Source organism: Seriola lalandi, unplaced genomic scaffold, assembly GCF_002814215.2.
Source record: "Seriola lalandi dorsalis isolate HSWRI2012SDOR001 ecotype SW California unplaced genomic scaffold, Sedor1 jcf7180002054682, whole genome shotgun sequence".
NCBI lineage: Eukaryota > Metazoa > Chordata > Actinopteri > Carangiformes > Carangidae > Seriola > Seriola lalandi.
Window position 1 is genome coordinate 238,033 of NW_019525235.1, and position 15,421 is coordinate 253,453.

Here is a 15,421-nt window from a genome sequence, read left to right on the forward strand (position 1 = left end):
GGCCAACAGAAGCCAACAATACTAAAGTTGTTATACATGAAGAGGAGGATGGGGTGGTAACACGAGCTGCAGCAGGTGTAGGCAGAGCAGTCAGGGAGATATACAGTAACTGTCAGTGATCAATTTCTTTAGATTAATTTAGGGTCGACTTGATTTGATGACACCGCTTAAAGCAGTAGTGTATGTAAAATTATTCCTTTTTATTGTTTTATCTTGTCATTTTTGTTGTTTGCTTGTTGGCTGTTTTTCATCTTGTTATTTCTATATCATATATTATATTGCAAAATATTACAACAGACAAACATCGCTGCTCTGCATTCACGTGCAATGACAAAAGAGAAACAAAATCCGACAGGGAGAAAGAAAAGTGAAATGTAAGAAAATCTATTTATAGCACTTTACAGATCTAGTGCACTAACTGAAATGAAGGGAGTGGGAGTAGAAAAAAAGGGAGGGAGGGAGAAATCACTTCAGTCATCAGCCTGTCCATCCCTTTATGGACTACAGTGGTGGTGATAATGTCTGTCCTTCATAGAGGAGTGCATTAAAACCATCAGCACTCCCCCTCCATTAAATCACGCAGGTCGATACCTCAAGACAAGCCTCATGATGGTGCACCACAAAACTAAACTACATGCACACTGTACGCTTGTCAGTCCTGACCAGTTCAGCAAAGCAGGTGTGATGACAACGCTGATGCATGCTGCCTGCTACACACTGCAGCTTTCTCATTAGCATGTTATTGTTTTATTAATACCAGCAGAGGTCATTTATTTCAGCTGTAAAAGAGGGAGAGAGCAGTGATCGTGGGGCGGACAAGACTGTTGAATGAGGGTTTCAACAATACAGTAATGATGAATTCTAGAGAGAAAGTCAGAGGTCAATCACATAACGAATGTCCACCAATAGAGCCAGGACATTGTACACGACCTTCACAGCAGGCAGCAGCTTCAGCGCCGCAGCTCCGGAAGAAATTTATTCATGAGAAGAAGGCGCTCGCACTCTCTCTTTTCTCAAATGAGAACGTGACTTACTTTTTTACCTCCGGTGAGGAATTCTCTCAGCGACCTTCCTGAAACGTTCAGATGCATTGATAATTCACTCTGCATCCTGAGGGCCACGCGCCGCAAGCTGCGCACTAACTCATTCTCATGACACCGCTCTCAGTGGGATTTCCCAGCGCTCGTGGATGAGAATGGAGCCAGTTAAAGATGCGGACACAGGGGAGCCACCAATCATGCTGCTGCAGCCCCACAGATAAGAAATGAATGAATGTTGTGTAGCTCCAGCTGGAAGCGAGATTTCACTTTACTGAAGAAAATGTTTTTTTAAAAATAGTGTGAAATAAGTCATTTAAATATAAAATTGTAATTGCTCAGCACAAAATACATCATGAGTAAACTGTAGATGAATCTATTTGTTCGTGTCAGAAAGTTAACTTGTCTTCAGGCTGATTACAAACCTTGATTTCCCAGCGCTTCAATTATTTCTACAGTGTACACAAGCATTTGGTTCCTCTTCATTCCTTTTCATATTTCCATCACTTTCATTCAATTCAATATTTGAAATCAATACTGAGCTGCAGGTTGTAAAGCTATTGTTCTGTAAAGAGTCATATTGTGCCAATAAAATCTGCAGTGACATTTTTAGAAAGCAGAGATTTTATGGTCCGGTGAGCAGGAAGGTTTGTTTCTCTCAGCAACAACCGCAGCAACAACATCCTTTATGACTGGATGGTAAAACGGTGCGAGCTGTGAGCCTCCACTCAAGAGGACCGGAGCCTAAAGTGCCGTAATTTCGCGGTCTCTGTGGATCGGCCGGGAGAGTGGATGCATCCTTACTTAATCTAACTGTCCATGTAGAAGACCCAACCCGCTCCCTCTCCATTACGCCAATCGATACCCGGACAATGGTTACAGCGTAGAAGCCACATATGTGTAGCCAAAAGGTGCGTTTACTGGACTCCAGGTGGTTTAGATAATCCCAACAGACACTGGCAAGGCTCAACACGTCTGAGATGATACATCAGAGCAGAGAGAGCTAACGGGCCCGTAGTGGTGAGGCTCGGTGGTCCCAAGGGACTCTCAATGTTTAAAATAGACCCACAAATTGGACGGGGCTGGTGTTGTGTGAAATTGCTTCCATGGAAATTTTCAGAGCACGTGTAGATGGAAAAAAAGAAAAAAAAAAATTCACTGCTCAAATCTCTTGGCCTCTGTGGATATTAAGGTTATAATACTGGTTATCTGACAATCACTGCCCTGTTCCAAAGCTTTGGCTTCATTTTCTCATGCGGGCAGACTGTGAACTCTGTTCCACTGTCAGAGCCGCCCCGCAGTACAGTCTGAAGACAGTGAATTTTGTAAGTCTATATAAATATATAAAGGGTTCATCCAATGTGAAATCCTGTGTTTAATCTCGCTGTGTGCTGGCTAAAACTGGCTTATCAGGAGGAAGTTAATCCTGTGTGTGTATGTGTGTGCATGGACTGTATGTGCGTGTGCATGGGAGTCTGTGGGCTGTAGCTGAGTGTCTGCGAGTCCTGCACATGGAGGAGGAACGAGGTGACGACAGAGGAGCGATGAATAAAAAAGAAAGAGGCCTAGGGACTGGACGCTCGCTGTGAGGTGATGCGGGGAAAAAAACATCTCCGAACTTTTCTGCGTATCAGCGTGACACAGGACAACAATCCTGTGTACGCTCTCACAAACACCCACTCAGCCTGAGCCGAGGGGGAGCTGGACGAGCTTCAGGGAAGGTCGTGATCCGGGATTTGGATCTCTCCTGTGCAGCGTGTCCATGACAGTCTTGTGCTGTGAGATTAAAAGGATTTCTTTTGGTCTGTGCATGTACGATATTTTATATAGTATATCCCATTGTTTACTTTGCACTGTGTACCTCTCTACGAATGTTTGTGTATATGACAAACATAAAAATCCGGAATGGAGGTTGTGTTTATCGGTTTCGCGATGCTCCTCTTGATTGTCTCAGTCATCAAAAGCAAGCGTATAGCTGGCAGTGTCGCAACGCTATTCCTCTGTGCATCTGCAGCCAATCTACTCTGAGCCAGCTGGAGGAATTTAATTTGAAAAATGTCAAGGATTTTATGATCAATATTAATCTGTCAGATAGCAGAGGAAGCAAAACAGTGCTGAGCAAATGAGGTAAAACTGTGCAACATGTGTAAAAACAAACATCATTTTTGCTCTAAGTCACGATCATTGTGAAGCATCCATTATTACATTATCTGCAAGGATGTTGCACAAAGTATCAAACAGAGAATTCAGGTCAGTGGGCTGTTTCCCATCATGCCTCTGTTCTATACTTTTAATTATTCATCTATGTCCACCCCACAGCACTTTCAGCGTCACAGCTTTTAACTGAGGAACATTCTGCATCAGGACCTTTTTAAGCACAACACACATCATTACTGCTTTCCCCTCACAGGGCGCATGTCAGGGGATCCCTGCGATAACACAGTGGGCGAAGGAGTAAAAAAACATGACACAAGCGCTCACAAGCTGCGGTTATTTAGAAAATGATCACGTGGGGACAGGACTGAGGCGAGCCTCCCCTACAGAAACGTTCTCTGAGTAATTGTGTGTTTCATCCTTCGCCTGGCACCATTTCAAAGAACACATAGACTGAGGATTTAGACTGGTATCATTATAAGCCCTTCAATATTCAGCTCATATCTTATGTCACATGGTTAGTACTCAAGGCACACCATCAGTTCTTGCTGACCAAGGACAGGCGCGAGTAGCAAATGAAGATCTCAGGTTTGGATTGCATGAGTACGTCATTGAATTTGATCCGTGCAAGAAGAGTGAAAAAACACTTAAACACTTGTGCTCAAAATCTAACTTCAGCTGGTTGAAACAGAAAATATATTCAATATCATAACAGTTTTCTCAAAACAAAGATATTTTGGTGCAGTATCACTAATAATAGTCAATAAGAACATGTTGTATGAAGAGGGGTCGCTCAACAAATGAATATGAATATATGAATGTATACAGATATTTTAACACTACATTTGAAATTTGAATATTTATGACTTTTGCACAACCAGTGGTAGTATCTACAAACAAAAACTACAACACTTATCCCATCAAAATAAAAGCATTGCCTCACATAGTTGCTTAAAAATGTTCTTGATTCTCTGTCAATATTTCAGGATGTGTTGGTGGAATAACAAATGTGATCTCTCCCACGTGAATTTAACAGTAATTTTTCCAGTCAAATACAAATAACTATAAGTGATGTTTGCTCATTCATTCATTTAATTATGATTAATGATGGTTAGCTATTCAAATCTGATATATTCTATTGACTTACAAGCTATTGACTTAAGTGACTATAGTGACATACAGTATATTATAGCTGAATGAATGCAGTGTCCATTCACAAACCAGCTCACTGACTTGATCTGAAATGAGTGTGATTAAAGCTTGAAGCATCTAATTACAGTGTTCATGGAGCTGACCCTTTTTAACCACCAGCGGAGAAAAGCACATCATTATGTGCAGTGACTACAAAAATATAATAATTCACCCTTTTGACCTTCTCATGTTTTATTTTTAACACTATTGATTCACATTGGATATAATTAGAATTTTTCGGACATTGATCAACACAAGAAATACTTTAATGTCAAAGTAAAAGCAGTCTGAAATACACTACGTGCACAATTATCGGGAAATTGAGTTTTCTGACCTTATCATTATTACTATGTAAATTTTCCAACTCCAAATCAATTTTTGCACTTTTAGATTTAATCATTTTCAGATGATAAGAATTTGAGGGTGCTTGTGGCATTAAGTGATTAATACCTTATATTAAGGTGTGCGTAAGTCATTACCTCAGGTAAAATGGGCCAAAAAAAGAGATTGAACTGACACTGACAAGTCAAAAATCTGAAATGCCTTCAGATAGATGCAACACTCTTGAAATAGCTAAACTATTGAGGTGTGACCACCGGACAATAAAGGCAGTAAAGGCAGCGGAATCATTCCCACCACTGAGTAAAGATTCACAAGTTGAAGAGTCAAGATTGGAGCAAGAAATACCAAAAGACGAATTTTTCAAGGTTTTTTGAACAGATGAAATGAGAGTGACTCTTGCTGGACCAGGCGGATGAGCCTACGGCTGGATCGCTAATGGACACAGGGCTGCACTTCCAGTCAGGCATTAGCAATGTGGAGGAGGGCTACTGGTATGGGCTGCTATCATTAAATGAAGATGAACCGAAAATCAACTCCCAAACCTACTGCCAGTCTCTGGAAGATACCGTCTTCAAGCATTAGGGCCGCTGCTTGAAGGAAGGCGTCCACAGCAGGACAACGCTCCATCACATGCATCCAAGTACTCCACTGCCTGACTAGACCTCAAAGACCTCAAAGATGACTGAATAATGACCTGCCCCCCTCCTCACCTGAATTTAAATCCTATTGGGAACTTGTGGGCCCTCCTCAAACATGAGACTTACAGTTACGGAGGACAACACACCTCTTTGAACAGCATGTTGGAGGCTGTGTTTGCTGCTTGAGTGTGACAGACTCCTTGGATGGAGGCTCACAGCAGTTATTGAAAAGAAGTGTGGCTGTATTGGTCACTGAATATTTTTGAAAGGCCAAAGATGTTATTTGTCATGTTGTGTTACTTGTTTGTTCCATTTACTCTAAAAAGACAATAAATACGTGATTCGTATATTCTATATGTAAATTCTTCTTGTAACTTATATATATATTCTCCTGAGGAAGACAAAACTCACTTTTCCTGTGTTAAACATTCAGGGTTTGAGGTTCAATGACATTTTGGACCCTTGAATGTGTATTCATTCAACAATACAAATAATCCTGAGGAATACAATTAGCTTAATAATTGTGCACACAGAGTAGGTAATAATTTGCCCCCCAGACACTGTCCACTGTCATCTGTCCGTCACGTGCAGCTCAGCGTGTCAGTCTGACCGTGGACACACCTCGGAGCAGATGGCACTTCTTACCCACAGTTTAAACCGTTCAGGGGCCTGTTATACAATCCTGGCACAACCTTTGGGTTGCATCATTTGAGCAGATTAAACATCTTCCTTCTCTCTCAATCCCTATATTTCCCCCCTTCCTTTAACGTCACACTATCTTCTTATGCCCCCTGATTGCTTGTGATTTCTACTACGTCACTGGATTTTCTGCAAAGCCGCTGCTGTGTCCATGGGTACACACCTCATATGGGAATGCCTGTGAGCTGCACTGTCCTCAGTAAACAAAATAAAGCATGAAGTTCACAGAGGAACATGTTAGTTCCATAATGCCACCATTATGTGATTAAAAACCGTACAGTAACTTAACTCCAGCGGAACGTCTGCCTGTAATGTTCTTATAACCTAGCAACTAAACAGCCACGCACTATTTAAAGACTGTGAAAGTGTTAAAGCTGCCCATGCAGGACAAAACAGCCTCTTTGTTTTATCATTTTGCAAAACCGTTTGTTTACCTAGCATGCCACAATTTCAGAAAATGCACTTTTACACAGATATGCATCAAGTCATCTTACATGAAACTAACGTTTGCCTAATATTCCTCAGTAGCCTGTTTAAATCACAGATGATACTGTATATGCTGTCTCCCCAAATGTGTCCTGAATTATTGTCTGTATCTATAAAACCATCTGCCTGCTTGCATAAGAGGACAGGTGGCCTGCTTAGGACTGTGCAACCAAAGGTTTACACGCACACAAACACACCCAGACACACACGATTAACACACACTTACTGCATATGCACAAATACAAAGTTAAAAAGTGTAGTGTAACAGACGACAGTAGTCTCAGTCCTGCAGCAGCCACTGAACCGACCCAACAACGAACAGAAAACATAGACACAATTTTCAGAAAAAAATAAAAAAATGAATCCATACACTATTCCCACGAGGAAGAGCAGGATATAGCTTGATATACAATATTGATTTCTTAGAAACTAACAATTAATCAGCTGATTATTTTCTCCATTAATCAATTATTCAGTCTATAAAACACCAGAAAACAGTCAAAAATGCCTGTCACAATATCCAACAGCACAAGGAGACGTCATCAAATGTCAACATGCAAAATTATTCAGCTCACTCTCATGTAAGACCAAGAAGTGAATTCTGACATTTGAGACGGACTAATCAATCCATTGATTGATCGTTGCAGCATGAACAAAGAACCGCGTTCCATTAAAATCTTGATTGATTTAAAGCAAATACTTTCCAGCAGATATTGAGTGTTCAGTGTATCGATAAGTAACATACTGCTGATAAAGGGGAGTTTATGAAATTCACTCAAATCCCGGAAAGATGATTGTGATTCATTTTTATTTTAATGTCCAAATGTAGCTGTATTTTCTAGTTCCTGTGAACTGAGTGACATGTTTTATCAAGGCAGGAAGAACAAAAAAAACATCTACATTTTCATAATCAGTCCCTTCTCTAACTTGTGTCTAAGTCCGTCTTCAACCAAAACTCTTTTCTAACCTGCAGCTCAGCGGAGAACTTTTTAAAGCAAACTTGGACACAAAGTTGTATTAGTTTCCAATTGGTTTTTAGAATAAATTTCCAGATTTTACTGATTACCTATAAAGCAGTGACGGCTCGGCCCTCTGCAACACTAAGAAGTATTTTTCATCTCAAACACAAAACAGCTCCATTCAGCTTTCGAATGGTGAGCAAAGCATTTTCAGTTGTAAGCATTTTATGCTCTCATATAATGTTGATGACTGTGTTTCTGGAGGTGCAGTTTCTGAATATTGCTTAGGAAGAGTTTGTGAGCCAACATTCAGCCCGTTTGCCCTCATTTTAATGGTGCACTTAGCAGTCGCTGATACCAATCTGATACCATCCTGTGCTACATGCGTCCTGCTGGCTGGACTGAAGCCAGGAAGTGGTTCAATCTGTGATATATATTTTCATAAGCTAGGGTGTTCTCTTGCTCCATTGCCGCATGGACACGTTAAATCATAAAACAGAATTCTAACTATAATCAAATCAAAAGTCTATGTGGATTATCATAAAATTGACAAACAAACCCTAAAACCAGGATGGATTCATATGCTACAGTCCACACTGCATGTGGGTCATGGTGGAGGATGGAAGAAAAAACACTTCTCTCTTATCAATGTAAATATCCTGCTTTATCTTCTTTCTTTCTTTTTTTTGCTCAGTTATATCTGCTTGTTTTCACACTCAGAACCAACACAGGGAGCTTGAGCAGATAAGTTAACACCCTCTTCAGCAGGGCATCCCTCACTCCTGAGATTTCTGGCTGCTCAGCTCAGCATCCTCTCATCAGACGCCAGGGGATAGACCCTTTCATCCTCCTCAGCCAGGTGCATAAACGCTAAGAGGTCACTTCTCATTTATGAGGCCGCATCGGCATGAAAACAAGAACTTTCTTCACGATTTCTCTAAATTTAGACAGCCGGCTAATGTATAATTAACACAAAGTGTTAAAGAACCTCTAATGTTCTCCAAAGAGCCCTCAAATCAATACTGGCGGATCAGCAGACCTATAATCCAGCTGAAAAGGAAGACACAGATCAATGACTTGACAGGTATTTACTTATAGATTTGATGAAATTTACTCCAATGTGTGGAGACCAATTATCTTCCTTTCCCTGTACAGTTTGTTACGTCAGCTATGTGAAGTTATTGCTGCTCCTGAGCGCAAAAATATCAAATACCATCAGCTGGAGTCTGATGTCTCGTATTGCTTTTTCAATAACTTGCTGAGTGGAAATGTATTTTCCATTTGACTGCACAATAGGAACTTTTAACAGCCTCAATTCTATTATTATTATTTTTATTACTTTCAAACCCACAAAGTCTGAGTTCAGCTATTCCTGACAGGTGTGGGACATACAGAAGCTGCTTTGCCTCTTCTGCGGGCTCCTGAACAGATTTGTATGGAACAGCTTGTATTTTTCCTCAGTATGATATTATCACTGTTTATACAAGCCTATTGTACTGCTGTGAATATTTGAATGTCATACCGGACATCACTGTGAGTGCAGTTCAAATCACTGCAAGTTTAAAAATCACTATAACAACCTTTCCAAGATCTGCATTGCTTGAATTGTGTGGAAAGGTCATTTCTTTTTCCTGTGCAGCATCACGACCTCAACCATCCACTGTATTATAACAAATGTGTTTTAAACAGCTTGGTATTTCTGATCAATTCAGTCATATGTGAGGTGTGATATATCTGCTGCGATCTGGTCTCTGTAGTCTGCTGTCAAACAGACATGACAATGTCACATAAAGAAGTGGATAAAATATCAAAACGGCTCAGAAACAGGCTTCATCCCAGGAGGAGTCTGCAAGACCACCAACTCTGCGTCACTCTTACGGCAAGTGGAGAGTCCGAGACCTCTGAGTGACATTTCACACCACAAACTATTCAACTACAGAGGAAAGTCACCGCACATCACACTCAGCTCCAAAATAAATCACTCCCGGGTCGCGTAATTGTCACATTGGCGACCAACCTTTCTGCTGCTTGAAGGACTGGATGGAGCCCGAGTGGTGCACCATTGCGACGTTCAGTTGGTTTCCAGCGGTGATTAAATTCCGTATTTCGAAAAGCAAAATTGCAGAATACATGAGAAACTATGGAGAGGAGGCGTAGGTGTTCTCTCTGCTCCCATGCTGCCGAACGATCTCACGGGCGATGCGCAAACCCCAGCAACACCTGTCTCAGCTCCGCATGCTCACCCCCCCCCCCCCTCCCCCCCTCCTCCCCATCCACCACCATCCACGGCTGTTGTCATGGTGACGGGCGGTAGGGGAGGTCCTGAGATAGACACGTCCCCCTCCGTCCTGATTTACTGACTCCAAATAAGCTGCGGGAAATTACCAGGGATAGCTGATTTCAAATGGACTGGCAAGAACATGTATTGATTCGCTCATCAATCATTCTCTTTTACCCGCGCTGAAAGCTGCTTGAACCCCCAGGGATCACATATGAACTATTAGGTGCGAAAAATAGGCTACAGTTTGTCTTCTGAAAAAAACAAAACATGCAATAGCACCTTCAATATGCATATTAATTTCATTTTTTTATTTTAATGCCAACATATTATCTAATTTAAGACATTATAAGCCGTTTTGGGTTATTTCTATCGGGCCATTTTCTTGCCATGAAGTGATACTTGATGAGAAAGTCATTCTAAATATAGGACAGCCTCCTTAGACAGACTGCACCGCATTATAGCAGAAAATTCAGATAGGATTTCACGTGCACAAAGGCCATCAGATTGTCTAAACCCACTGACCGTCATGTAATCCTCAACATAAATCACAGATGACAGTGTGTTGTGTTGTTGTCAGAAGCCATCAGTTTGTTGCCCAAACAGCCACAGTGAGACTTTATACAAAGAAAATTAAACCAAAATAATAAAACGAATATGGGCTTTTTTTTTTTTTTTTTAAGGCTGAACAATTTGCTTTGGCAGGCATTTACGACTGAGAGGCTGTGAGAAAAACTCTAAACAATCAATACTATAGCTCACTACTACAGGGCTCACAGATCAGCTGTGTAGACACACTGCTGCTGCTGTGGCAGGGGATCCCTTCTTTGAGTGCAAATATAACATCAGTCATGAAAACTGAGCAGGGTGGTAAAAATTTGTGCAGTATGGTTTAAGAGCCTCATATTAAAAATTATGGCATGTTTGTCCTTTTTATATTTTTTGTCCAATTTATTAGGACACATGGAAAATGTTGAAGATGTTGAACTGAATTTAAGAGTTGTGGAACTTAATATAGATTTGGGGCGGTAGTAAGAATGCAAAATACAGTACATTTAGTTGAATTAAAAAACATTCACTGCCCATTGAAAAACAAGATAATATACAATTCATTTTTGACAGTGTCTTTATGTGGCATGAAAAAATGAACAGGGGGCAAATTATTAATCACAGTGAATTCATGTGACTGCAAAACCTGCATCAAAGAAAGAATATTAAGACAGACCACTCAATGTTGTCTCCATCACTCCGCCTCGTCTTCAAATGCACTGTAGTACTGAGATCTTATCATGGTTTATCTGCAAGGTCACTGGTCTTATCTCAGTGTCAACAACAATGAGCTGCAGACCAGCAGACCTCCAATCAGGATCGGATCCCCGTGGGTGGTGGTGGTGGTGGTGCTGGTGGGACGGTGTTGTTCATGTTGTCTCTATGTGAAAACACACTGAACTGCTGTGATGTGGTCAGTCTTCACTAGGACACAATAACACAGGCTGCCGTTTGGTCTGTGGCCCTACTTTTGGTATCAATCTCTGTCTGTGCTGGTATTCTGTGGAGTAGTCTGGCATCTGTCGTAGATGCAAATACCATCTGTTTTCTCGCAGCTCAGCACGCCTCTCCTCCTCCCACTGTTCTGATGTTTATTGAGCACTGGTGGCAGAGCTGTGTGTGCCAACCCATATAACATATCATTGAACCACCAGGCAAATGCGTCTCTTCCATTGGGCCAATGAATAAATAAAAAATCTACTTTTTATAGGGTCAGTGCCATTTAAAATTTTATCTCTTCCATTCCTGCCAGTTAGTTTAGAGATGTAGGTCAGATGACAGGCTGCAGAGGGAGTAAGGTTTTAGATAAATAAATACTGCCACCCAGTGGTTAAATACAAGACTGACTGAGTTGTTGGCATTAATTTCCAAGAAACACAAAGGCTTTTTGCATGATTCACCTCAGCCTATGCATGTAAATATACAACCAGGAAGTACTTCTCACCAGAGCATACTCTTGCAGTCTCCAAACAAAATGGTTAACTGTCATGTCATCTTTGCATCTAACGCCAAAGAATCATTAGAAGATATCAAATCCCTCAGTAGTCCAAATTATATGACTGCAAAATAATCACAGTTATCAATTGGTAATAGGTTCATTAAAAGCTAACACTAAAATTAGCAATTAAATATTCCAGTCAAAGAAAATGTTACAAGCTGGCAAAAACAATCAAAGCTGTATACCTGCCCTAATATTCAACACATCTCTGTGTTTGTACGCTGTTCAAAGAATCACAGAACTCCCCACTCGCTCTCACTCAAGAGGCTCCTGAATGACAGTGACATCTCACATCAAAGCGTTCAATTAAATTACTACTGATGGCAGCTCTGAGGCTCTAGCAGCCGAAGGATCTGCTGATGAAGCTCTTCTAAAAGTTCAGAGCAAACAATCTGACTGAGGGCGTAAACAGTGTGGTCAACACAGCCAGTCATTACTGTGTTGTTGAGTACATCTGATGTCCAGTGGCCACAGCACAAAGACGACCATGGTTGACAACCTCATTAACACTCACAAGGGCAGAAGTAGCAAGCTACACAAAAGGTAAGACAGGTCCTTATTTATTGTTGCCAAACTCACCGGAGTGTTGGTCGGTCTCTGTCTCCGTGCCTCCAGAGTGGAAGCTGTTGGCGAGCGAGGAGCTCCAGGACACTGAGTGGCTGATGGTGCAATTGATAGCAACATGCCCGTCGCCTCCAGAGGAGCTGGACGCCTGACTGTCCAGCAGGGGCACAAACATACAGTTGTCCTGATGACATGATCCTGCAAAACACACACACACACACACACACACACACACACACACACACACACACACACACACACACACACACAAAGGGGTGATCAGAGTATATTACTAAAGTATTGTTATCTTGAATGCATCCTATATTGAAACCATTATACCAGTTGCTTGAGTCATCAGTGGTAAAATCTAATAGTTTGTATGATCAGATCAGAATAATTTGCAAGTGATCACAGCAGTCCAACTCTCTACTTATCCCTCTCCTGTTACTGCACTCATACATTTTTAACACTTCTTTAAAATTCCTTTTAGCCTCTGACACTTGACACTAATGGGGAGCAAAAAAGTCTCTGGCTCCAAAACCAGCTGTGTAACTCGTCTGATCAGGTTAGATTGTCAATGAAAACCAGTAAAACTAACAGAAATGTCTAATAATGTCAGACTACAAATGTATTCATTTAAACTGCTCTGGGATAGGTGACTTGTGGATTAAACATTTGTCTAACTAACAGCTTTGTTACCATTGAGTTTGTTTTCCAGCTTCAGCAAAATGTCTGCAACAGATTCTCTTTTTTCTTAAAAGTAAAATAATGAAAATCAGTAGAGACACTTCACTGGCTTGATACATGTCTTAAATATTAAGGCCTATATGATTATGTAATATTATGTAATACTTCTCAACTGCACATTTAAAATATGAATCAATGTTGATGTTCACAACTATATTAACAATCTGATCATTCTTGAATTCATTTCTACACATGGCCAACTCTCATAACACACAGTATTATATGCAAAATGTCAGCTCCTCTGAAAATGAGGAGATAGGGAATAATCGGAACAGTAAGACTAAAAATGGATGGATGCACATTATAAATGAATGTTTTCCCTTTTTGCAAATAGCTACTGAGCCATTACTTTGTAGTGATCGCCTTATTACATAATGTACAGAGGCTACCGTTCTGAATCCTAAACAGGTCACTGCTAAGGTCAACCAAGTTACCACACAATAATGCATTTTAATTTGTTTACAATGGGAAAATAACATATACATTCAGAGATTTTCATTCAGTGTGTGCTGATGTGCACTCCCTCCCTCGTGTGTGCATTCAGCTTCATTAAAACCAACAGGAAGAGCCGTGGGGATGTGCTCAGAGTCCAAACAGCGTGACTCACCAACATTCAGACATACTTTGCATCTCAGAAATGATTCTCTACAGCTTCAATAGCGACATCTCCCTTCAGCATCTCTTCTCGATGGAGCTGGCAAGAGAACAACACGTGGATGCCAGACATGCTGGTGCTAAAATATGCTAAATGCTAAATATTAAAAATACACAGTTTTGTTTGTGACAGCAACAGTAATTACTACCAGAGGTCTTTTTACAAACAGACTGCAAGAATGGAGGGCGGTGTAACACAGCTGAAAATACAGGAGTCTGTTTGAGGGATTTCAGAGTAGTGCAAGTTGCCATCTCCCAGTGGTGCTTCACTGAAAAACACATAGACTGCCATTAAAGAGATTCTTGCACAAAAAGGGAGAGTCAAGGCATAATAATAAGATGGAAACTGCTGAACCCATGTCACCAGAGACCTGGACAGCTGGTCAGAAAAAAAAATCACTTTCCTTTAAAATGTGCTTTGTCCATTACAGCTGTTTAGTTTAAGTGCGTTGATATACTGTCCTGAAGATTTCAAAAGTATGGAGACATTAGGTAGATCGATTGATGACCCGGTACTTCCTGTGTGAACTTCCTGGCACATTGATTACTTATTTAAACAAATACATCTGAAAAGGTCCCAAGTAACCATGCTAACAATGTAAGTACATAAGGATAATCAGGTACGTATAATTTATCCAAGAAAATAAGCAGCCATATGGTTTGGCAAATACTCTTACCATGACTAAATTACTGCTTTGCAATAAATGTCACAATCACATGTTGAGCTTATTGATAAGCTTAGGGCATTGCATAATTAGTGTATGTGCACAAACACTTTATAACATGGAAATGTCAGCAGCTGATAAAACAAATCTAATTTAGTTAGAGTGCAGCCAGGTGGACATCTTCTCCAGCAACTTGTTAATTCAATAAAAGTGGCATCAATGTTTATATACGTAATACCTATAAGCTAAAGAGCCCGGAGGCCATTTATACAGCAGTATTTCCATTACATGATGGCTACTCCAACCTGGTCTGTGAGACTTATGTCTCTTAAACAGCGTACATAAGTCAGCAGTGATTACTTCAGGGAAAATAAATGTTTCCATAAAATCATCACACTCCGGCCTCCTTCCATATTTCCCTTGTATATGATATTGGGCTAACAACAAATACAGTCTGTAAATACTGTTTTAAACAATGAGCATAGTTGTAAATAGCATGCAAAATAAAAAAAAGTAAAAAAAATCATGACGCCACAACAGGACTTTGACTTTGAGCGGAGTGATAGAGTTTCTGCTGAACTTGTTAAATCCTCCAAACCCCAGAGAGAGTTCAGTTTTGACAAATAAAAAGGTGAAACATATGGGAGCTATTTAGAACAGAATGAGAGACAAGTTGAAGTGAACACAGCTAATACACAGCTTTATTTTATAGTTTTATCATGTTTTTTCATTAGCTATCACTGCTGAGAGAGAACGGAAGAAAATATTTGGCAATTTCTAATCAAAATCAGATTTTCTTCCCAGGGAGCTTTTTTTTCACCTCTATTATTGGATGAATGGGTACACACTGAGGGATCCAAACCAGTGTCAAACGCTTGATGATTTATACTGTGGTAAACACTTCACCCAGCTTCCAGCAGAGCCACCACATCACAGTTTGCCCCCATGACCCTCTCAGAG

The 15,421-nt window shown here is 40.6% G+C and overlaps 1 protein-coding gene across 2 annotated transcripts in view; it reads right to left on the reverse strand.

The window, feature by feature from the left end:
* The window catches only part of ano3 (anoctamin 3), a 31,955-nt gene extending 19,367 nt beyond the window's left edge, over positions 1-12,588 (reverse strand). Inside the window, exon 1 of one of the 2 annotated variants that reach the window (XM_023422392.2) lies at positions 12,411-12,588. In XM_023422392.2, coding sequence (XP_023278160.1) covers positions 12,411-12,570 — 160 coding nt within the window. In that variant the 5' untranslated portion in view covers positions 12,571-12,588. Of the gene's footprint in view, positions 1-9,523; positions 9,695-12,410 lie in introns of those variants that run through there. The other variant, XM_023422393.2, reaches the window with a different exon arrangement.
* Positions 12,589-15,421: the final 2,833 nt, after the last annotated feature.